The sequence below is a fragment of the Mizuhopecten yessoensis genome, unplaced genomic scaffold (assembly GCF_002113885.1).
Source record: "Mizuhopecten yessoensis strain PY_sf001 unplaced genomic scaffold, ASM211388v2 scaffold10651, whole genome shotgun sequence".
In the NCBI taxonomy this organism is placed as follows: domain Eukaryota; kingdom Metazoa; phylum Mollusca; class Bivalvia; order Pectinida; family Pectinidae; genus Mizuhopecten; species Mizuhopecten yessoensis.
Window position 1 is genome coordinate 2,168,944 of NW_018408653.1, and position 25,472 is coordinate 2,194,415.

Below are 25,472 nucleotides of genomic sequence, written 5' to 3' on the forward strand. Positions count from 1 at the left end.
TATCTTACCGAAAACAATTTGGTATCAAGGAAACCTTTAAGAGTCATTGATGAAATGATATGTCAACTGAGTTTATTTAAGGAAAGTTTTCTTCGGCAATGAACGTGTCATTTCTTAATACTGTTATCGTGTCCTTCAAATCTGGTCGGAATGTCCGCCAAACCTTTCTGATAAGCACCCAAGGACGCTAATCCGCGGCGCCACTCCAGCGAACATATTGACAGGTCAACAAACCAAAAAAATAAAATACATCTGGACTTCTCTCAGCTGTGTCACATTCAAAATGTCTGTGTGCGTGGGTATAAAACTACAAGGTGGAGTAACCATTACTGTAGAACGCATCCGAACAGTGCTGCGGCGACACAGGTAAAAATACAGTTTCTTATCTTTAGACAGGAATGCCTGTTAAGAGTACAGTGTAGTGCTCGGAAAAGTCGAATTTGTAATCGTAATTTTTCTTTATCATTATTATATCTGACTCTTGAGTCTGTAATTGTTTTATAACTGATGTTATTACAGCGCCATGTCTTAGCCGTCAGTGTCCGGCCAAATAAATCGGCACTCATTTCAAATTGTATTTGAATGTATGCAATTTTTACTACATGAAACTTTCATGCCAATTAAGTCCAGTTGACTTATTTCATCCTGAACATGTTTTATCCATTGTATCCTCATTTGTATGATGTAGTCTCAATAATGAAAGTGAGAGGTTTACCAGACTTAACTGCAGCATCCCTGGCCCCCACATACATATTTTGGTTCGTGATATGTTCATATTTCTACTGTAAATGTGTTATTTAAGCAACTGCAAACTTGATGAGGTCCACACAAAGCGTTGTAAATATTTGTTTCCTTTAAGGATTTAAGAACAAAATATCACTTTAATAACATAGCTAGCCTCAAAATCAGAAAATTTTATCAAAGAACCAACAAATGGGACACGTGAGTGGGCAATTGTCTTAGGAAATAGGAGTGGCTGTATAGGACGATACATTTGTACAGGGATGAGTGTATATTACGATAAGTAGTGTCATGTTATAGGAAACGAGAGCAGGGCGTTTTGATAAGCAAAACTGAGTGTATATTTGATTACAGCTTTAGGCTCTGTTTAAAAGTACAAGAGTCGCTGCGTGCTAAGATACAAGACGATCTCATTAAAATAATGCGTTAAATATGAAAGATGATCGTGACAGAAGTAGATTTTGTCTCGTAATGCAAGAGTTAATTAAGCATTGAACTGTTTTTGTATGGTATTCAAATAGATCATAAATACCATACAAAAACAGTTCAATACTTATATTTACGTTTTCTCTGCCTCTTATGTTCTTTTTTAACTTATAATTTATATTCAAAATTCAAAATGCCCGCCTTATCGACAGTCCACAAAATTTCGTTCAATAGTTTGAACAGCGTGTTTGTCGCGTGCTGATTGGCAAACAAAGTAGTACTTTGAAATTTTAACAAACACTTCAATGTTATTCCACAATTCAGTATAAATACAATTGCGTATGATATGTATATAGGGTGATTTAAGTTTATCAATAGAACTCTGAGCTGAAAGTTAGATTTGAAATTGTTTCGATTTTTCTCCGGAACAAATTTAGCGCATGGATAAATACAGTGAACACCGTAAATCCGACCTTGCCCTCCACGAGGGAGTTATTTTTGGAAGTTAATTCGAACTTTTCTCTTTGCTCATTTTGTGAAGAATCCAGGCGTGAATTTATTTGTTGATTGTATGGGAACCTGACAACAGTCGGTAGATTCTATAACAGCCTCGTTATTTGACATGTCGTCAGAAACTGAGGAACCGTGGATGCGAGACGCGTGAAACTGATAGCGTTTGAAGTGAGTGATCTTGCGACGGAGCACAGGTTCGTTACAAATGTCTGAAATGTTTATGTGTGCTGTGACTCATATCAGTAGGTCTGTAACATATGTGTCAGTAGGTCTATAGAATATGTGTATTTCAGACATTTGTAACGAACCCCTGTTGATCAGTGCAGTGTAACAGACGATATTTCTGATAAATTGCATGAGCGTTAAAATTGTTTCCATTGCCGGCATTGGTGATTTCAACCGATGTGCATTTTGTACGATATTGCAGACCTTGGTCTTGTTTTCGTTGTAATAAAAGTGTTTTTTATTTTATTTTTTATTTTGCACATAAATTTACAATGACATTGTCAAATCTCACAATGCCCAGCGATATTTCAGCAGCCGTCATTCATATTGGATATTGTAGTTCCGGTCAGTGTTGTATTAATACGCTAAGAATTGTGTCTCGTGATGCATGGTAATTAAAGTCCCATCAACGACACAGCTTTCAAAGAGGCTATATAGTGACAATGCCATGCAAATGTAATTATATGTATTTAATGATGCGGGGAAATTGAGTGTCAAACGATTGACACTGTGTGTTTGTAATGTTAATCTTTTTAAGAAAACAGGAAGATCTAAGATCGAATGTAACGAGATATTTGGTTTGGTTTAATTTTGTTTAACGTCCTATTTAACAGCTAAGGTCATTTAAGGACGTGCCTCTTTTGTGTGTCAGGAGAATGTATTGTCTCATTTGATACGGGAGTAAGTGGTGCCTTATGAAACGAAGGGAGTGTGCGTCTTTGGTTAAATGTACAGGCTGCAGTGAGCGTACATAATACTGTCAATCTAGATCTTCTGTTAGAAGATTAGATGGATTAGAATACATGGTTTAGGTGCGTCCTCGGATATATAAATAGGGTGCATCTGGAAAAAGCACTCGGATACTTTTAGTAGAATATAAGATCGGGGTTTTGTGCGTCCCTAAAGTGCCGTTCTGTTTTGCAGACAAATAAATCCAAGATGTTCCGGGTATACGTGATAACAGTATCAGTGTTCCTGATGGCATGTGACGTCATAAGCGACTGTAGCTATAGCGATGACGAGTGTGAATTCACGTTCATCGTTGAGAATCATCTGACAATGATGGATGGTAAGGTTTTGCTATATACACGAGAGGGGAAGCTGTATCACTATGACGTCCCCAAACCTGCTCCTAGTGACGTCATCCCCATGGACAATATCGTTACCGCAGATGGATATTTTGAATCCCGAGTGATAACTGTGGCTAACAACAGTCTCCCGGGTCCGCCAATGATTGTTTACGAGGGTCAGATGATCACGGTCCATGTACACAATCATTTGGCCAGCGATGCGGTGACAATCCATTGGCATGGTCTGCCACAACACGAAACGCCTTGGATGGACGGGGTGGCCTTTATAACACAGTGTCCCATTCTTCCAGGTCAGAAATTTACATACCGATTCAGGGCCACTCCGGCGGGTACTTTCTGGTACCATTCGCACATAGGGGCCCAGCGGTCGATGGGTCTGAACGGAGCCCTTATCATCCGAGAGAAGATTGCCCTCGAGGTTGACGAACACATTCTCACCATACAAGATTGGAACCATGACATCGATTCCGACATGGCACACATGAAAATGAACTATGGTAATTACAGAAACGGAAGTAAGGTCGACAATACAAAGTCTATAGAGGGCGCTAGTTTCAGTATGTTTCACATGCAATCTGGGCTTATAAACGGTAGAGGGCGTTACTATGACGACCATTCGGGTAATCACAATGGCGCGCCTCTTTCTACTTTTGAGGTTTCACACGGAAAAATGTATCGTTTCCGAATGATTGCAAATGGCGTTTTGTACCCATGGAGATTTTCTATCGATAATCACATGCTGATAGTAATTGCTTCTGATGGAATGGACATTGAGCCAGTGACGGTACAATCCATCATCATCAACCCTGGAGAGAGATATGACTTCCTCTTAAATGCAAGCCAGAGTCCTTCAAACTACTGGATCCGAGCAAAGACACTAGAAATAAATTTGAACCACACTGCAGAAGCCATTTTACGCTACAAGGGAGCGAGGGACGTAGAACCATCTTCGTCTCCTCACACGTGCACACTGACCAATAAGTGTAACACGCTGAATTGTCCATTTAGTGAGTTCCCACCCTGGTATAATTCTACTTGTTTTAATGCCGATAAATTCAGACGAAAACACAGCACCACATCAGCCACCAACAAACCATTCATGACACCAGAAGAACCTGCGAGGGAAGAGTTCCTGAATTTTGCTTTTCCCGGGATTTCGTTTACACCTGGCTCGGTTAACGGAAGGAAGTTTAAAGCGCCACCCGTGTCTAGTCTAACACAGATGAGCGAAGTGGATGACGAACATCGATGTAACGATCAAGAGTGTGGTGAAGATAAGATATGCTACTGTTTTAACACACTCAATCTAGACTATAACAAAACGTATCACCTTGTATTCCTCAACATGGGACTCGGCCGGGGCTGGGCTCACCCCATACATATGCATGGACACTCATTTGAAATCATTAAGATGGGATTTGCTGTGTATGACAGTAACAGTCAAATAGTCTCTGATAATCCAGATATTAACTGCAACGGAAATGGTAAATTAAGTTTCTGCAACCAGGCATCTTGGTCTAACACGTCATGGTATGGCAACAATATCCCTGGTTTGGAGCTAGATAACCCTCCACGGAAGGATACAGTCATAGTGCCATCTGGTGGATACGCAATCGTCAGAATCAGGTCAGATAATCCAGGTCTTTGGTTCTTGCATTGTCACATTGAACTACATAACCTGGACGGTATGGCTATGGCGGTCAACGAATCTTTGGAGCACGTTCCACCACCACCGGAAGGGTTTGCAGAATGTCGGGACTTCCGGTACGAACAGCGCCACCACGCGGGGAGTAAACACAAGCGTTCTGTGGAGGTAGACATGATTTCAGAAACGCAAACAGACAGGAATGGCACCAAACCGTTTGGTAAGTAATCCATAAAATATTGAAGCATTTTCATGAAAGGAGAAAAAGTGAAAAAAGAAAAATATTCTTCAATTTAATATTTGAAATACTTTCATATGTATGTTGTTCTTGTTTCTGTGTTTTAATCGGTAAGCTTGCTATGTGTGTATAACTACTCACTCATTAATCTTTAAAAATGACAGAAGTGGTGTGTTCTTGTAATTAAATATTTTGATTTTACCGAATTAGGTTCTTGTGTACGATTACGCCGACGTCACAGTTGTACTTTTCGTTATATTTATGCTGACGTCAGCAAAACATGTTTATCCATAGAATCGATATGTGTACTTCTCATTACAGTTGTTTTGACATCACACCAGTTTTGGACAGTACTGGCCTTGCTGATTGTGGTTATCTGCCTGCTTCTGACCGTCATCGTATGGCTTGGCCTCAGCAGGAGGAATGTAAACTATGTGAACAAGCAGTGACCGATGTGTCGGTCCCAAATCTTACAAAGTTTTATTTTTTATTGAAACATAAGAAAAGAGTGATTTCGTTAAATGCAATTTCATAAGTTTTGGCATAAAAGAAATTCAATTCTTTTAACTCCAACATATTTTTCGTAATTATGTTTTAACAATTCAACATTCCAATGATTATAAACTCAACCCAGCTGACGACAACTCATTAGGATAGCGTGATAATGTTAACATTCCAATGATTATAAACTCAACCCAGCTGACGACAACTCGTTAGGATAGCGTGATGGTGATCACATTTCAATGTTCGTTAGCAGCATTATACCTTACAGCATTCAAAATGAATGATTTAAACTAAAAACTTAATTTTCCAAATAATCGATCGTATTTTCCTCGCGCGCAATTTAATTTTCCTCACAAATGATTTTCAAATAAGAGGTAATAAAGATATAATAACTGTTCACAAGTGTAATCATATTGTCCTCACGCGCAACCAAATTGTCATCACACGCCACATGAATTGTCCTCAAACTTGGCCATAGTCTTCACACGCGACCATATTGTTCTCATGCTCGACCATATTGTCTATATCTGCGACCATTTTGTTCTCACGCGCAACCTTATTGTCCTCACGCGTAAACTCATTGTTCTCATGCGCGACCATATTATCCATACGCGCGATCATATTTTTCTCATGCGCAGCCATATACAATATGAAGTCCTTACGCGCAACCAATTTGTTCTCTCGCGCGACAATATTGTCCTTAACACGCGACCATATTGTCCCCAACACGCACCAATATTGTCATCACGTGCGACTTTATTGTCCACGCGCGACCATATTATTCTCATGCATGACCATATTGTCCTCATCTTCGACCATTGTGTTCTCACGCGCAACCTCATTGTCCTTGCTCAACATATAATATATACTGTCTGCACACGCGACCATATTGACCTCAAACGTGACCTTATTGTTCTCACAAGCGACCATATTGTCCTCCCGCACTACCTTACTGTCCTCGCGCCCGACCATATTGTCCTCACCCGCGACCATATTGTTCTCACGCGCGACCATATTGTCCACACGCGCGACCTCATTTTCTTAACACGCAACCATATTGTCCTCCCGCCCGACCATATTGTCATCGCATCCTACCATATTGTCCTCACGCGCGGCAATATTGTCCTCACACCTGACCATATTGTCCTCACTCGCGGCAATATTGTCTTCACGCACGACCAAATTGTCCTCCCGCGGGACCATATTGTTCTCACGCGTGACCATACTGTCCTTAAGCCCGATCATATTGTCTTCAAGCGCGAACATCCTGTCATCATCCACGACCTTATTGTCCTAACGCGCGACCATATTGTTCTCACACGCGACCATATTAATCTTCGCATAGTTTGTCTTCAGCCATTACTTGTTCACGTTTGCGTTACAAAGTTTACAATTTATCGAGTCGGAAAGGGAACGATGAAGTCAAATTGCAATCAGCGAGATGACATAAATTACACCTGAAACAGTATACAGAGGTTAACTGTTGTATTCATGTGGTTATGTACATTTTTTTTTTTCATTTTGCTTTTTATCTTTTTTTAAAGTTGAAATAAAATTTGATGATTTGATGGTCTGTTGTTGGTGTTAAAAGTCTCTATATTAAACTTCTTCATCACGTTGATCAAGTTCACTCGCCGCCATCGTTGTTATTAAGCGTTTGTTACCTTTTGTTTTCATTGGCTCAGGTCCGGTACAAAAAAATGTGACGGAGCCAGTCAAATTGCCTCATAATTATTCATGACCTTGAGAATGATTTGCTGAGCTAACCTACGATCGATGGGTGTAACGACCTTGGGTTTCTGACAATGTTTTTTTTCTAGTAAAATGCCTGTTTAAAGCAAGAAAACAAAAACTTTAATATGACTTATGTTGGTGAACTTGTTTTCATTTGACTTAAATGTTACGAAAACAAATGTATTTGCTCTACTGCCACTTTACTTCATGTAACATTTTTTCTTTCTATTTCGGTGTCTATGGGACCTGTAATAAGTATCTTCAATTTCATACGGAGGTTTGTTTCGTTACATATGGTATCTCCGACATCTACGTAATCAAGATATACGTATCCCATGTAGTTTAAAAACTTGCAGTGTTTGTTTCTGATTGACTAGGAAGAGCATACAAATTATTTCAAATATCGAATAAAATATCGGATGACGTTCTGAAACATAACTTTATTTTGATGTGATACGTGACGTCATTTAATTGACTTTTGGTCAGCGGAGGAGTATCCACTGGCAAAAATAGGCCGGCATCAGACATTGCATCACGGAAATAAACATTTACCTAACGAACCTAATGTGAAGATTTGGCTTTCATTTTATAGTATACATTTGGCATAGTATACTTACTGATTCTTGGTTAATACCGTATCTATATAATCTCCTATATTTCTTGTTGAATTAGGAATGTCCGTCTACCCTTGAATGTAGAACCTGAGCACAAAATCTCAGTTCTGACCCAAAATGTGTACCAAGGGTAGAATAAGCCTACACCATATACCTACATGTGTGTAGGGAAGCCTCCTTTAGTCGTCCCTATTGCTTTAGTGCCCTCCCAGGTTGCTTGTTTTATCATTGTCCTAATATTCCAATGTTTTAAGCATAAATAGTTTTGTATTGGAAATCCGGAATAAGTACTTTCGATTCTAATTTTATAGATCAATTTCATTGCTTATGAAGTCTTTCCTTTTGCTTTGGTGTCAACTTGCTCCTCGTGTTTGTTGTATATTTTTTCATGCACTCTCTAAGTTATTGGATGCCTTGAAGCTTGTAACTCTGCCGTCTCTAGGCAACTCAAACAAATACAAATTACAAACAAACGTTTTTTTCTTAAACAAAACATTTATAGGATCGACCACAATAAGGACTATATCTTAAGTTGCGTACAAAAATGCGTCTAGTTACAAATATTCACAGATTAGTTGCCGTGGGAACGTGGAGAAGATATCCTTTAAAACCACAGAAATATATACAGAAAAATACAATCTTCTGATACATTTGTAAAACTCATTGAAAAATATCATGCGTCCAATTTCTCACCGACAACACAAATATATTCCGTCCTATACTTGCCCGTTCTGAACGAGTGGCCTATTGGAGCTATTTCTGAATAGTTGGTCGAGAGATAACTGCAGTTATCCCCCTTTACTCATTTCAGCTAAACAGAGTCTGGGGGTTGCGGCTTTTCCTATCGGGAATACCTTGATATTTGTTACAAAAATAAGAAATATTAAAAAGCCTATATTCTTAATGAAATAAAAAAATATCTACTGTTCAGCTTCTTTTTCGAAAATAGTTTAAAAATGAAAATTCACTTTCTTATATTTTTTGTTGAAAATAGAAAAAAGATATACTTCATTCATCTTCATGCATCCAATAATTAATAAAACTATTTATGAAAAGACGCAAACTGGCCAAACCCAAACACCAACTAAAAATATATTTTCTCACTATCAGAAACTCATTCATACACTCTTTCATACATAATCTCCAATTGCATTGCACAAATAAAATTGTTATCTACACACGAGTGTTTAATTCTCCTTTTCAGCATACACTTTGGTGTTTTAAAAATACAAACTTGTTAATAGAAATATTATAATGATGAAATTGGCTAATGTTATACATATCTACAAGTAATCACATTTCGTTGAAATCAGTTGCAACAGAAAAAACACATTACTTGCAAGTGTTGCTTAATGATAATTTCTACATCACACATTATATAAACCACTATTGTAAGTCAGGTAGCGTGGCATACAAATGTAGCATTCATCGATATTGTTATGACTTAAAACTTGGAATATACCAAGTATTTAAAGGTTTGTCAAGGTAGGAGTAAAGTTAATCAAACTAGTGAATTAGTTTCGAACTTAATGCTTGGTTTTAAATTTCCTCCTTGTATATTACATATTTACTGCATTAAGTTTGACAAACAGATTATCTAACGGATTCAATACCTAGTCATCACCACCCCCACATCCAGCATCGCCACCTCCATCGCCTCCTGAACTTATATCTGTACATGTTGTTTCTAAGGTAGCAGGTGCATAATCTACTTCCGGCGCTGGTGCGGGTGCGGAGTATGCTTCCGGTGCACTCGGCTCGCAGGGCTCCGCCTTTTCTGGATCACAACACGGCTCGTCCTTTGCACACGCGTTCTCCGTTGCATCATCGCAAGCTTCCTTCTCTTCTGCTTCCTTGTTGGTGTTTATGAGAGGGAGGTCTTCACCTTGCTTGGCTTTGGTCTCGTTTGTCACCGTGTACCTCTCGTTGGGTACTTCTTCCGACTTCGATGCAGAGTTTCCACTATTTCTGAAGTTCATTCTTGCCTTGAACCCAGCAAATGTCGATCCTTTTTGGAAAAGAAAAGAAATTGCATGACTTTTCGAAGAGTACACATTTGACTCCCTAAACTGAGCTTTGAGTCCTTGATTTAAAAAGGAAATGTCTATTTTACATTTTTTGACCTTTCAAATTACAGGGAAAAGATTATTTGATTCCGAAAATTGCTAAACGTCAAGGGTCAACTGAAAGCATAGTTTATTCATTTATTTATTCATTTATTTTATTAAATATTCATTGTGCAGGAGATTTATCTTTGAACCGCTTTACAGTAAAAGATTTTATTTCATCAGATTTCTCGATCAGCATCTATTGTCTGTTAATTTTCTGAGGATACGTTTAGGATTTGTACTGCTTTGATGAAATTTGAACTGCACATACTCATTTCTATGTTGCCATGGGTTACTGACCCAAAACGATCAGCCAAATCCTGAGTTTTGGCAGGTGTGTACACAGGCTGGGCTGATACACAATATGCCAGTATTGTTGTAAGCTTTATGTATTCATTAGATAGAAATAAATAACTGAAACGTGGAGAGGATTCTTGTGATATTTGACTTTCCGTAAGGTTATATATCAATCATACAATGATACTTTTAAACAAACCAAGTAGGTACAAAAATATTTAGCTTCTCGAACTTCAATTTGTTTTGATTTTTAATATTTATTGTCATTCTTATTTGCGGCACAAATATAAACAGAAAAGCATTCTGTTTTGGAAACATATTCAACCAATAGCTGTTATACAGGGTGACCCTTGATAACATCCAGGTAATAGATGACGTCATTCAATCAGCAAACATTACAAAAATCGACTTTTTCGTGATATAAAACCGTTTACCGCATCAGCATTTTTTGAGGAACCGGTCGACATCAATACTTAGTATATTCTAACTTTAGGGGATTTGTTATCAAGGAATTAAAGATAAATTATTTACTTACGTTTGCTGATTTTTGCGGAGGGGTAATCGTACCGCTTACCCCTGTTTGAGCTATTCTGGTAGTAGCACCACGTGAGGAGGAGAACCAAAAGAAAGATGGAGCAGAGACACACACCGGTCACAATACCCTTCACCATGCTGGTGTACGACTCCTCCCCGTGTCTCTTTCGGGTCACTGTTGAAGTCAAAGGTTGAAGGTCAATGTTAATCAATGTAAAACCTAGAATCTTCGCTGCTTTTATCAACTTGTGTTACAAAACAAAAGCATTTAATGGATGACATTTCAAAATAAATGGGTCAATGACTTTGGTGACTATATGAGCTGAATGTTCATACTCAGGTTAACCCTTGCACCCCTGGGTACTTTTTGTTGAACCCATTATGGTATACAGTGTTAAAATGACAGCTAAATAAAAAATAGTTTTGTCCACTTGTATAGTACCGAAAAGTAATTTACTTTATATTTTAAAATGTTCGCGTTACATCATTACTACCCATGCGCCGTACCTGCTTCATTTTCTGCGAATTTCCGTTTGGCCTCTGCTGTGGTGAGGCACTTAGCAGTGACAACCATGCTGATATTGAGCTTGGCATGAGGGTACTTTAGGTCCCGAATGAACTCCACTCTCACAGTACTGCTGTCGAAACACATCTCGTCTGGTAGGCGCTCAAAACAGGTCATCTCCTAAAGGGCACAGCGAAAGTTATATCAAAACATGATAATTGGTTATTAAGGGGTAACATATTTTAATGACAAAAGGCTAGCTACCAGAACAAGAGGCATAATCGACCTGTATCAACAATCTGTAATTGGATGGTAATGGGAAATACTTCAAGTGTTTCTAAATACACTAACTTCCTGCAATCGTTGATTGGCAAAGCTGTAAATAACCACAGATTCTTTTTACAAAAAAGATATAAACTTATGCTTTTTGCAACAATTATGAAACAGGTTTTTCAACTTACATTATCACGCTTATTGGTCCAGTTATGTCTTAATGATGAAACCGGAGTACTGGGAGAAAACCCACGTAGTTTTCCTTATGTCTTAACTACTAAGGAATCAAACTACAAATGTTGGGAAGAAAACGTCTTGTTAACCTGACCTTGAAGATTGATAAATTAGGAAAACAATATTTACTCCATGATTAGGGAAATTTAAACATTCATGACCATTCATTCTTAATGATGAGTTCTACTTTTAACCGGAAGTCGTACTTTTGGTGCGTCTTCTTCCGTGACGAACTTGATCCCGTTCAATGTCAACCTCGCGTGACAATCGCTGATTGACCTCTCTTCAACCTTCACGCACACCTCTGGGCACGTGTACATGTCGTCTGTCATGGCGTGGAACAGGAAACCACAAAACCCGGATGTCTCGTCATTTCTCACGACCTTGACAGACGCATTGGTGTCCAGGTGATATGTCTTGCCACATGAGGCGGTATTCTGAAAATTCGCTATGAAAAAAACACCACAATTAAATCAATTATTTATAGAATCCAAACACATATACATATACATGTAATATATGTAATTGAAGTGGAGAATGTCTTTTCTCCAATCCTTTGTCTTTTTTAACATAACGTGCCCTGTTCATTATCTTCCAGAGCATACATCAACGGAAGAGGCATTGGATTAACTTAAACAGCGAACAACTCCCATCCCACCCCACCCCAACCCCAACACACACACACACACACACACAACCACCACCACCCCCACCCCCATTTGTAATGTTTTTTTTTAATTTATTTAAATAAATTCCTGAAATGAGGAACGTAACGGTCTAAACTTTGGTACCTCAATGGCGATATTAACATTCAAATTTTACTATTGATCAGGTTTAGGAATACTGAAACTTAATTTGGTTTGGTATTATCTTGTGTAATGTCCTTTTAACAGATAAGGTCATTTAAGGACGTGCCTCCTTGTGTGTATGTGTATGTATGCGTGTATGCATGTGAGACAGGGTATTTGATGCCGACTTTAGAGTGCTACCTCACTTAAATACCATACCAAAAGCACACAGCACAGCATTCCAACCGGTCACATTATGCTGACAACAGGTGAACCAGTTGTTGCCATAACCCTAAAGGCGGGAAATAACAATTACCATTTTAATGAATTTGGCATGTCCCGGGCTGGGGACAGAACCCATTGCCTACCTCACATATGGACGTTCAACAATAATGCCAACACAATGAGGTCTTGCCAAGCAAGGTACTGGGATACACAAAGGTTGTTAGGAAGTAGAGGGAACATATTCCCCCCGGATTCACGGTCTCAACATGATGATGTTGATCTGTCGACCTGGTCATCGTGAAAACAAAGAAGTTCCTAAACTAATAGTTTTATAATATCATGTTTATCATTCCAATTGCCTATCTCCATACTTCCTGTTGTTATCTTTTAATAATTGGCTTTAAAAAAGGCTATGGTCAATTATTAACCTCCTGACAAAATGAAAGGTCAATCAATCACACAAACAGATATACTTAAACATGTGACGTAATCAGCTGCTGTAACACCCGGAGTTAAACCTGAACAGTGTGTTTGAGGTGTACCTTGGCATTGTGATGTCCTTGAATAAGACCTATTAAATGTCAGAACGATCAATTAAAGCTTCAAACAATCAACACACAGTGGAATTAAACTCCTTTGTCAACCGCCCAGATAGGCTTAACGGTTTGAATCATTTTGTATTTTATGTAGTACGCGGATCATAATACAACAAGGATTTTAGTGTTTATTGCACGATTTAAATTGCTTACCCCCATACAGACAGCGTACGGTACAATTACAGATTCTTTAGGGAATTTTCAATGTGTGAGGAAAGGAAATAATTGCGTTGAGAATTTTCTGTCAACGAGTTAAGTCACATGAACACTTGATCTACATGGATATTTTACAGTCACTTTTAAACGTTTCTATGACGCCTAACATCTGAAAGTGAAATTTACAGTACGCAAATCAATAGCTCTCAGACCCTTGGGATTCTGTATAGAGCGGTGACCAGCTTCAATCATTCTTGTTCAGTCGCCCTTATCAAATATTAAGATAGTTTGACAATCCTTATTTTTTAAGGCGGTAGGAATGCAAAATAAGATATTAACTTGTCAAAATTTGAAATACAACCAAAGGTCCATCAAACCTACATGTTGTTTTTATCATTTAAACTATTATAACTGCTCCAAGCTCGTTTATTTTTTGTACAAAAGAAAACCAAAATTGACCTTCGTCTTCAATACAGGAAACAAGGCATAGTCTCTTTTATGAAATATAGCACAGGCAAATAGGCCTCTGTCCGGATTAATCCTCCCAAAATATTATAATATGGAACATAGCACCGTGATTCTAAATTTCTAGGCACAAAGAAACGTTCTAAAAGTGCTCATATCATATGATATGCACAAGTATTCTGACCGACTAATCAAAAATGGTGTAGTTGTCAACAGGAAATCATTATATTTTAAAGAAGAAAATGATCAATGGAAGTCAACATAGTGTCGTAAGAAATAAGAATTGATGATGCTGCAATTCTGGACCCATGGTAGATAACTCACCAACTTCTTGTGCTGCATGGCAGCTACCGAAAATGGCTAGCAACAGCAAACAGATTCCTCTTGTCCACATGACTGGTTTTATCAGATTATCCAACTTCTTTCTGACAAATAAAAAATAAATAAAAAATTTGAATCGATAAAATCAAAATGTCTAGTCGTTGTCTGCCAGAAGGTATTGTTACAGGAGGGAGAACAATTGCTAGAATATCGCGATCGCGCTGGTCGGCTGTTACATCAAGTCGATATTGGGTAAATTTAGTACAGACAGGTTTGTTTTGATGTATTTTCTGTAGATCTGTCTATATGACTGACAAATGAACAGCAGGTCAAAAGCCGGCCAGACCGTTTCGCGAGTACCATAGGGAGCGAGATCAATCGACAAGCCTTTTGCACCACTCGACAGAGCAATGCATAAAATTGCTATAAAGATGTAATAATAGGCACAAAGGCGACTGAAGATTGTTTCTATTGTAAAAACGAACAAGCAAATCATCTAGCGGCAGTATCGGGCTCACAGATCAATACCCCCCTCCTCAAACACATCAACAATTCGCAAGCAAAACATCATTTGGACAAGAATAGTAATAGTATACTAGTACCTGAATAAAAGTTCCACTCTTAATATTCACATATCCACAAACAGAAAACAAAATATCCACAAATACCTAATGTACATATTCATACTATGACCTGCTATTCGTTTTGACCCTTGGTGCCAAACAAAGTGCAAGTTCATTACCAGTATAACGCCTTCTCAAAGACATTTTGTCTTCGTCAATGATCGTCATCTTTCGTCTTTACTTACCCTATACTTAATCACTCTGAGGCATTCACCATGTAAGCAAATACATTTGCTTAAAATCAAAATAACCAATCTGAGTAAACTTTTCGTGAAAAACATGTATATCTTTAACTTCTTGTAGATATTGGCAAACAAGTTGCAGATGCGAAATGTCAAAATACAATTGTTTCTCGCAAAGGATAAATCATTAACAATATAATCCGTGTAAACGTTATTTGGCCATTTAGAGAAAGAAATCTTATACATAGCGGCAGTATTGCCATGGCAACAGTCCCCCGGAATCAGCTGTATCTGACACGTCTAAATGTTGTGATATCTACATCAATATACCACCATAGCCCAGACTATGCGTACACAAACAGACACCATTTCCTATAATTTGTCAATATCGTTATTACGTATTACGGTATAAGGTTATGTTTTTTTGCATAACCAATGCAATGGCCGTATACAGAAGTCTGACAAACCTGGACCAAGGTAAGACATATTTCGGCATATACGCATGAACTGATCCACTGACCGTGTCGACGTCATTCAAAAACACAATCTGATTGGGGACCAGCAAGGATAATGGAAGAGACAGTCTTGGGTTGAGTCCAGAAATGATAGTTTAAGGTTAGACGTCATCTGGTTGTCTGTCCCACTGCAAGAAACGGTCGCCAAGGGACATAACTCACACATTTAAAAAGTGTTTCAAAATTATCCGACAGTTCTGGATAAGTATTATTTTAAATGAAAAACATTTTAATTTTGTTGCATTTTTTTATTGTATTTTTTTTTATGGAAGGGGTTTTCCAGAAAGAAAGTCGAATAACGTGTGCCCAATCCAGTTGCATTGTGGCAATAAAATAAGTTTAAATCAAATGAAAAGTTGTCAGATTGAGTATAAATGCCAGGCGATCCAATTCTGTTATCGTCCTAATTCAACCCGACCCTAAGGGAAGCATGTTCTGGACACCAATACTACAAAGCTCAGACATATATTTAAATACATCAATTCAATCACAATAGGTTTTCTTCGTAAGTGATTGTTTCCCGGCATTGTGTCTCATTCTGAAATCCTTTCGACCTCCTGTTAAATACCAGAATAACCTGTTAATACGGCACTGTAGCTTATACTGCGATCTGGGTTCACTATCGTACATGTGATGTATACCACACAGTATTACTAACAGAGAGATAGGGCTTTACAGACAACTTAATCTGTATAATGGCGGTGTTATATGAAATCGATACAAATCAAATAAACTAGATGGTATGGCGAAATCGGACTGCGTTAATGCATTGCAGTCGAAAATGATGTTCTAAGATAAAAGGTTTATCGTACTATTAAATCAGTGAGTGTCATCATTTGTCTTCTACATGCGGGCATCGAAAAAATATCTTCCTGATAAATTGACGTCATTTTCATACATGTTTAATTAAAGGTTGCGGACCCTTTAACTTTTGAGGGTTAGATTATTTTGAAAATATTTCCAGTAGTGAAAAAAACACCATGCTAGATAACGCATGCGCAGTGGATAAGCTCACTGCTACAGTTCGAATCCAATAGCGGAGATGTCTTTGTGGAAAAAGAAATCACGCTTTGCTATAATAAATGGGCAAGGAATTCGGTGTTGAGTACATGTAATTCCGACGAAATTGGAACTCTTCTTCGGTGGAGAAACAATATTACAAGCGCTTGGACTCGCTACCTTAAGCTTTTAACTTCTTATAACAATATGTACTGTAATTTATTATGAAGTAATTTATAAATCTTTGACAAGACACTTGGATAATCAGAATTGAAACTTGAAAATAAATAATACCATTATTTATACAATAACACGAATTTAAAGTATTAAGTATTTTACCTAAAGGTTGTACAGTGTAATTACTGCATTTCTAGTCGATATTGTAGGTAGGGGTCACGGGGTCATTTTTTGGGTAGGGGGAAGTGAACAGTATATTACTAGTTACGACGAAATCTGATATACTCGTGCGCGTGGCGGGGGCAGGGTTGGCGCGTAAGGCTGTGGTGATTATCCTAATCAAGATTACGTAGTGGAAACATGGTAATGATTGAAGAGGTCAGCGGGATCCGAAACGGCGAAAGATCCCTAAGTGTGCTCGCGTGTCCGGTCAATCCTGTTGACACTATCGCTTGACCATCATGTGAAGTGTCTGTTACATAACTGGCACAGGCCATTGTTCGGTATAAGAAAGTTTGGTTTGAAGTTTTTCCTAGCAAAAGGCAAACATTTTTTCTTCTACGTGTTACAAGCTTTCAAGAAGCCGGTCAGTTATCATGAATTTAAGTGTCGTATCTGGCCAGTTGGTCATATTCTAGTTTTGTCATGACCTCTACACAAACATATTTTACATTTACTTTGTACTTACTCCATTTACGGGCTGACCACTAATGCCCGGAGGACCCAATGTTTACAAGTGGACAATATGTGACCAGTCGGAAGTATAACTGGTACAGTATTATTGGGAATAGTTTGAATGCCGTACATAAGTGTACTAGGTACTTAGTTTCGAGTGTTCTTTAGACCTGCGGTTTATTTATACGCTAACGTAAACAGTGATACCGGATTCTATTTGTAAGGGACTAATTAAGCTATAATCTACATGTGTTTAGGTATTTAAGACACAATCTGGAGTCCAAAGCCTATCACCTCCAGGCTGGGCAGTTTTGTGTATTATAACACAGACCTTATCTAGTGTCGTACAAGCAGAATCATGTATGAGGTCTCAGTTACATGTCTTCCTTTCAGTATGTTTTACACTTGAGGTACTGTGAAAGCGGAACATAATTCGTCAGTTATACATTGAAAGAACAGTATGGTTGTACATAAAGGGTCAGAACTCCATAAATGACGGTTGGGCAATGTTTTTTATCAGAGTTATTCGAGCTATCATGGCAATGCACCTTCCTATGAAGTTTGAAGTTAATCCGTTGAAAACTACTCGATATATCGAGCAGACACTGTTTGGGCAAAATAATAAAGGGCCATAACTCCGTAAATTACGGTCCGAAAATTGCGGCTAATGAACTTGTTGGAACCTTCCTTTGAAGTTTGAAATTAATCCATTAAAAACTGCTTGAGATATCGTTATTTTTGAAATTTTAAATGGAGCCAAATTATTTACTATTTGTTATACATAACCCTGTGTATACGATTATTAGGATTTATTTGCAATTTAATATTTCCAAAGAAAAACACTAGCAATATACATTTTTGTATATTTACCGTAATGTTTCATGAAAACAAACAACACCCTCCCCGATTGTCACTCACAACCACACAAGTGATTCACCAATCACTGATTCAAGCGTGATAAAAAACATCTCTACATCACTGCCGGGAAGTTGTTGCTATCGAGACGTCGTGTTATATATAACTGTGGTACTTGGAGCCGCACCTACATGTATAGTCAGCTATAAATGAAACGTTTAGACTACAAGTACGCTGGTAAAAATGTCTTGTGTGTCCTATGTTGCTATTAAGAAAATCCTAGATAACAAGCCACTTACAAATGTACTTCTTCCCTTTGTTAGCTGTCACCAAGTTTGTTCAAATATAACAAGTTTCATATAACCTTCAACTCACTGCTAGTTAGAGTTCCTCTATAGGTTTTTATACGTGCTATATTCTAAAGGGCGTTACGGAAGACAGACCGGAACTACGACTAAAAGTATTACCAAATTATTATCATAACCTATCGATATACCCCTACAACTACATGCCCGTCTTAGTCCTGTTGTGGAACTACATACACTATAGAGCTATAATTTTACACAGGGTGAATTATAGAGCTACGTATTTACATAACGTTTACACAGAGTGAACTGNCACTGTGACCTACCGAGTAACACTACCACTGTGACCTACCGAGTAACACAACCACTGTGACCTACAGAGTAATACTACTACGGTGACCTACCGAGAAATACTACTACTGTGACATATAGAGTAACACTACCACTGTGACCTACTGAGTAACACTACCACTGTGACCTATAGAGTAACACTACCCCTGTGACATATAGAGTAACACTACCACTGTGACATATAGAGTAACACGACCACTGTGACCTACCGAGTAACACTACCACTGTGACGTATAGAGTAACACTACCACTGTGACCTATAGAGTAACAAACAGTGACACAGAATCAGTTTAATTAATAAGGAATTTCACAATATGAACTTCTCCTTCCTGAACCTCCCCTACATCAATATTATTAGGGCATCAAAGTTTCCCCGCATTTCAACGGGAACAGTTTTCTGAAACAGACTTTAGTCAAAATATATATATACACACATGGTTTTCAGCCACAGCAGCTTTTTGTGCGAGTGAATTCAATCCCTGCGAACCAATTGATCTACGATCTCACACGATTTCCCTGCTATTTCCAATTAAAAACTTATTACAATAAACATCCCATCGGCTGCTTTACGACAAGTTACGATGTGTATAATCCATCATCATTCCACGAATACCATTTATAAGGGTGACCTTTGGTATTTCATCTTCTCGTGTACTATTTTTAGAGAAACGACTTCAGGAAAACCAAAGTAAACGATTTCTAGTCTCACGACTCGGTCGTACACAGTTCAATTTAAATCAGGGCCTTGTAGATTACATTGATAATCGCCGTTGTTAAAATCAATCATACATTTCAAATAAACCACGTGCATTTAATCTTCGAAAAATGATAATATCTGTACATTATCGTGAGACTCCTCAGGCGAACAGACGAACAAAATAGAACGTTACCAGTTTACGGTTGTGATGCTATACGCATAATGGCCATTGTTAATTTTCTATGCCCGTGAGTCACACTCAGACCGGCATTTCACATCATCGTTAAAACCGGCGCTGTCTTGAAGTCCATCTTTGACCGTTAACAAACGAAATGGACACTGAATAAATAAAATATGGCGTCTTCAGGAGCTAATAAATTATTCTTAAACACAACATTATTAAATGATATGTACATACCTCTGTCTTGACCTTGGCTTGCAGCGTCCCTAACTTGGACCTTGTTAATGGAACGTATACGTACACACATGCGCTGATGGAAAACGCGACCTATTTTCTTTCACGCATCTAGCATCTTTGTCGCTGCCTTCTACGTCACCGCAGCACCGCTTACACTACTACTCTACATGTATTCCAAAGAGGGTAGCAAGGGGGAATATTTAAAAAAAAAAAAAAGAATAGTAGTACTGTAAAAAAAAATATATAGTATTCAAACTGAATCGTTTAGCAAAGTTACGATTGCAAATTTAAATGAATTTTACATGTTTGATTTCGGAAAATAATTTCTGGTGTTCCTTCGTAGGCCTCTAATAGCTTTGTATGGGGTCCGTTGTCTGAGTTGGCGGAGGGGATTCGCTGGCCCCTTGTTAGCCAACAGATGTTGACACGGATGGACGAGCCCCTACAGAGGTGTCAATGGCACCGTAAGGCGCCCTAATGGGATTTACTCTGTTTGGCCTACAGATTTGTCAATAATCGTTTGCTTTCGCGTAATCAAACCGTTGATCGGGCATACAATGTCCTTCAGGCCCAAATCGTGAATGCAGATTTTTATTCATTATTTTACCATTTTATATTTTTTTTACGCTGTAGTCAACGGTAACGGGACAATTTGAATGAAACTATTGTCAAGTCATATAATTTTAAGCGCTTTTACTGTGATGATCGGGAACTACACTAACAATGCACGAAGGAAGAACGTTTTGCCTATGAAAACTGTGTCCGTATGTCGCATTCGGGTTCAGAGGCTGACGTATCCAAAATATGGGAACGTTTCTACGTGCATGTTCTGATGTAGGGTAAGTATATGTAGCTTCCTTTGGGTTGTGCGAGATATATCGTCTATCCAAAATGTCCTCGATAGGTTCCGTACAAAGTCGAGATCCTTACTACCTTACAAAAGACTTATTTAATACACTATACATATCAATTATTTGATATTTGATTGACAGATGTCATCAATTGCAGTTGTCGATTGCCTGTGGTGATCAGTAGCCACAAGGTAAGCTGTTATACCAATCCTGTTGCGTTATATCACGGATAAGGTCAATTTGATTGACATTAACAAGCATATCTGATGTGAAAATCAATTAATTATGTGTCATCTTCAGAAGGAACAGCAAGCTTTACATAAGAAATCGTTATGATAAGGCATAAAGGAATAATGACAAATAATATAAAATAAACAATGACAATAAAAATGCATTCTAACGTACCGGAGTCAAATCCATAGGAATATATGAGCCATCCTTTTTATATATTTACAACATTTATGAAAATATTTAAATTCAAAATATTTCAAGGATAATTTTCATAATTTGCCACAATAAATCTGAGGCCTATAATCATCGCAAACGGTTTCATTGGGATAAAATATCATTTATAATACATGTATAACTTGCATGTAACCATATGTGCACCTTGAACTAATAAATACTTTTTTTATTTCTAGGTAAAGTCAGAGACGTATATAATGCGTCTCTGGTAAAGTCAAGGACTTAGAGGGTCTACTCTAACTCCGTGGTAAAGTATTTTCATCTAACGTATTTGTTCGCACACTTTGTATATTACCAGCTGATGCTGAGCTTGGTTGGAGTTACGTGCAACAGATATATGTATTTGAAGATGGTTTTTGATATAAAGACGTAAGGTTATCTTTAGAAGGTCCTCATTCACCGTAGAACAACATTTATGGTATCACTTTACCTGTACATATATATTGTGATGTTGTCCTGTAGGCCAGTTTGGACACCACATTACACTGAGCTGTTCACTTTCCTCAGGCACTGGACACAGGTGTAGTAAATCTACGGACACCTCATATATCTTAATGTTCCCCTCTTCTCTCACTTACTGTATGGTCACGATTCATCAACTCATTTCTGAAGTTGTATTGTAAACGACTGTTCAGTTCAGCAAACGCCATTTTTTAAAATCGTGATGCTGTTTGGACAAATGTGAAAGTACTATACACTGTACGTATATTTATTTTTAACTAATCGTCGAGTCCATGGGCAATTTGAAAGCATTCCAAAGCATCACATGAAATTATCTTTCAAATAGAAAAAAACCGAACGGCAGCCATATTGGATTTGCTCCGAGTGATAACTAAAAGTGGTTTCACAATAGTAATTGACATTTTTCTTTAAATTACTTACTCCAAGGCTATATTGTACTTATAATTAAAAACAAATCAATCAGTTATCAATTTTTAAATGCGTCAACCATGATGGCGACAATCTGCAATACCACAATAGCGTCTAAATCTACCAAATCTAGATAATTATCCCACATCGCTATAGGTTTACCAATCTACCTATTCCACATCGCTTTAGGTTTACAAATCTACCTATCCCACATCGCTATAGGTTTACAAATCTACCTTTCCCACATCGCGATAGGTTTACAAATCTACCTATCCCACATCGCTATAGGTTAACAAATCTACCTATCCCACATCGCTATAGGTTAACCAATCTACCTATCCCACATCGCTATAGGTTTACCAATCTACCTATCCCACATCGCTATAGGTTTACAAATCTACCTATTCCACATCGCTTTAGGTTTACCAATCTACCTATCCCACATCGCTATAGGTTTACCAATCTACCTATCCCACAACGCTATAGGTTTACCAATCTACCTATCCCACAACGCTATAGGTTTATCAATCTACCTATCCCACATCGCGATAGGTTTACTAATCTACCTATCCCATATCGCTATAGGTTTACCAATCTACCTATCCCATATCGCTATAGGTTTACAAATCTACCTTTCCTACATCGCTATAGGTTAACAAATCTACCTATCCCACATCGCTATAGGTTTACCAATCTACCTATTCCACATCGCTATAGGTTAACCAATCTACCTATCCCACATCGCTATAAGTTTACCAATCTACCTATCCCACATCGCTATAGGTTTACTAATCTACCTATCCCACATCGCTAAAGGTTTACCAATCTACCTATCCCACATCGCTATAGGTTTACAAATCTACCTTTCCCACATCGCTATAGGTTTACAAATCTACCTATCCCACATCGCTATAGGTTAACCAATCTACCTATCCCACATCGCTATTGGTTTACCAATCTACCTATCCCACATCGCTATAGGTTTACCAATCTACCTATTCCACATCGCTTTAGGTTTACAAATCTACCTATCCCACATCGCTATAGGTTTACAAATCTACCTATCCCTCATCGCTATAGGTTTACCAATCTACCTATCCCACATCGCTATAGGTTTACCAGCTGCGATAGATATAAAGTAAATCTTAGTTTATTTTTCTTTGATAGAAAATGGGACTAGCTATTTCGGACAAAACATAAATAAATTAAAACGAAATTATTTATTTCGGTTAATTTTGTTTGTTTAATGTTCGCCGACCTTCGACAATCTTCGGCAAATATCGGTTAATATCGGCAAAAATTGTCGAATCAATGCCAACAGACATGTATAGATTACAGGAAAGTGAAAAACCATGTACGTCTCGACCTCCCTGGCAGGCTGGAACGTGCACAGACAGTAATCACGTCCCTACACCTTTTGTCGCTCATAATCTTCCCGGGGAAATCACCCCAAATCACGTGCCTACACTCAGAACGACATGTTTCGGCTCTTTTCGTCGTTCACTTTTGGCGACGGTTATACCCTATCATTTGAGACACAATTTCCGGACTTTAAGTCACACACCATTACCACTTGATCAACACAAACTATGTAATAAAGTACCAGAGCGGTAATTCTGGTAAGCTTATTTTCAACAATAATACTTGAAATGGAATAACACGTGTACTTCACGACTCGTTTGTGTATTGTTTTGTTCCTAATGAGTCTTTCACAATGTCTGTTTAACATTTATGTTGGGTCATGTCATCTACTCATGTGTGTATGTTTGATATTGGCAATTTGAAGATTTAACATTCTTGCAAATAATTCTCCGAAAATTAGTATTTCTGGAACTTTCGGTAATCCGGAATTATGTATCGTGTATGTAATTCAAAGGAGAAACAGGAAATGATGTCAGAAAATATGCCTTTGAAGACAGCATGGTGAAAACTTAAGTTCTGCAAAATTTCGACAATTTCACCATTTATTTTCATGTAACATGCTGTTCTATCAGGTGCCACATCTGTTGTTGAGTTGAACAACGCCCTCTCCGTCAAGAAGTTAAATGTGAAAGGTCATTGACCAAATTCAGAGATAAATCCACATACAAACACACACACACAAACACACACTAATACGACCGATTTTAGAGAGTAGATAACGCGCGTGCCTATAATGTCCCACACCTGGATCCGCTTTTGTTAATGGTGTATAATGTACGAAAAAATTGCTGTCAAAACAGATCTAAAATATATTATCAATTTACAAACGTCCCTTACAAGAAACTTAATTAACTGTATTTTGTGACCGTAATACCTGTAACATTTGCCGTAAAAGTGCATCATCCGTAAAAAAAATCGTTTCTCGGAATATCATTTAAAAAACTCCACAAAAAATCGTAAGTGTAGCATCAATACTTACATCGCCAATAAACAAAATTCCACAAACGAATGAATCGATGGTCAGGCTTTCGCAGCGCGTGGCGCTCGCGTGTCGGACAAAGCTAATGTTCATTGATTGCGGAACAGATGCGTGCCGCGATGTATACATATATACAATGTGCACATATTCTCCGTGGCAAAACGGCTGGACTGAGTACTCCGCTCGGCGATGTTATTACAGATACATTGATAACGAGTATTTGGCGGGGCAAGGATTCGTGTTCTCTTTGCCTTTTTGTATGAAAGTATGTTGTTCGTTGGATAATTGTCTGAGGAAGGGCTAGCTTGCTGGCAGCTGTACTTTCAACAGAACTATCTGATACACAGCTGTTCTGTACATTCGCCCTGTATGTGTAAAGGTTATAGTTGATTTCATATTTCTACATATATAAAACACTCCGTCTCCATTAGAAGTCGAAATGGCGTCACAGATTCTCTTTAGAAACATCTTCCATTTTTTTGTAAGCGTTGGTTTATTAAATTTGTGCAACATGTGTTTTGGGAATTACTGTGAACAAATACGTTCACGCTCGTGTAGGCTCAATTCTTGTATTTTAGCTGTTACTGCAGATTATCGGATTCTCTGTAAAAGTTATTGTGACATTGAAGGTGACAGTGCCAATTGTCAAACCAAAGTGAAAATTGTCGCTCGAGGCAAAGACAAAGGATGTCCGAACGTTGCCAATATGCATTACACTTCCATGAATAAATGAATACTTCTTAATACAGCATAAGACACAAACATGTTTTGAAAACCACTGTTACTCTTTTTCAATTCGTCTTTGTGATTTTGGCACGTCATATTGTTTTTTGTCCGATTTCTCTCGGACGATAT

The 25,472-nt window shown here is 38.0% G+C and overlaps 2 protein-coding genes across 4 annotated transcripts; one reads left to right on the top strand and one right to left on the bottom strand.

Annotated features, from left to right (window-relative positions):
- The first annotated feature begins 286 nt into the window (after positions 1-286).
- On the top strand, positions 287-6,920 carry LOC110461687 (laccase-like). Its single transcript, XM_021515290.1, has 3 exons — positions 287-366; positions 2,830-4,861; positions 5,201-6,920. Exons 2-3 carry the CDS (start codon positions 2,845-2,847, stop codon positions 5,326-5,328), a joined length of 2,145 nt encoding a protein of 714 aa, XP_021370965.1. The 5' UTR covers positions 287-366; positions 2,830-2,844; the 3' UTR covers positions 5,329-6,920.
- Positions 6,921-8,206: 1,286 nt separating this feature from the next.
- LOC110461688 lies at positions 8,207-24,779 on the bottom strand. 3 transcript variants are annotated; one of them, XM_021515292.1, is made up of 6 exons: positions 24,618-24,779; positions 14,237-14,337; positions 11,889-12,130; positions 11,178-11,355; positions 10,672-10,845; positions 8,207-9,739 (listed from the first exon to the last, which is right to left on the bottom strand). In XM_021515292.1, exons 2-6 carry the CDS (start codon positions 14,304-14,306, stop codon positions 9,345-9,347), a joined length of 1,059 nt encoding a protein of 352 aa, XP_021370967.1. In that variant the 5' UTR covers positions 14,307-14,337; positions 24,618-24,779; the 3' UTR covers positions 8,207-9,344. The 3 variants fall into 3 exon arrangements, with proteins under 3 accessions (XP_021370967.1, XP_021370968.1, XP_021370966.1); XM_021515293.1 differs by lacking the exon at positions 24,618-24,779 and adding an exon at positions 20,031-20,198 and having other exon boundaries at positions 10,711-10,845; XM_021515291.1 differs by lacking the exon at positions 24,618-24,779 and adding an exon at positions 20,031-20,196.
- Between the last annotated feature and the right edge of the window lie 693 nt (positions 24,780-25,472).

What these genes read in the sequence shown, in the direction of transcription:
- LOC110461688 (XM_021515292.1), bottom strand. Translation starts at nt 14,306, where the DNA reads ATGTGGACAAGAGGAATCTGTTTGCTGTTGCTAGCCATTTTCGGTAGC. An exon ending in CCATGCAGCACAAGAAGTTG is followed by an intron (nt 12,131 to 14,236) that starts GTGAGTTATCTA and finishes TTTTTTTCATAG; the next exon opens with CGAATTTTCAGAATACCGCC. An exon ending in CGGAAGAAGACGCACCAAAA is followed by an intron (nt 11,356 to 11,888) that starts GTACGACTTCCG and finishes TGTGCCCTTTAG; the next exon opens with GAGATGACCTGTTTTGAGCG.
- LOC110461687 (XM_021515290.1), top strand. Translation starts at nt 2,845, where the DNA reads ATGTTCCGGGTATACGTGATAACAGTATCAGTGTTCCTGATGGCATGT. An exon ending in GAATGGCACCAAACCGTTTG is followed by an intron (nt 4,862 to 5,200) that starts GTAAGTAATCCA and finishes TTCTCATTACAG; the next exon opens with TTGTTTTGACATCACACCAG.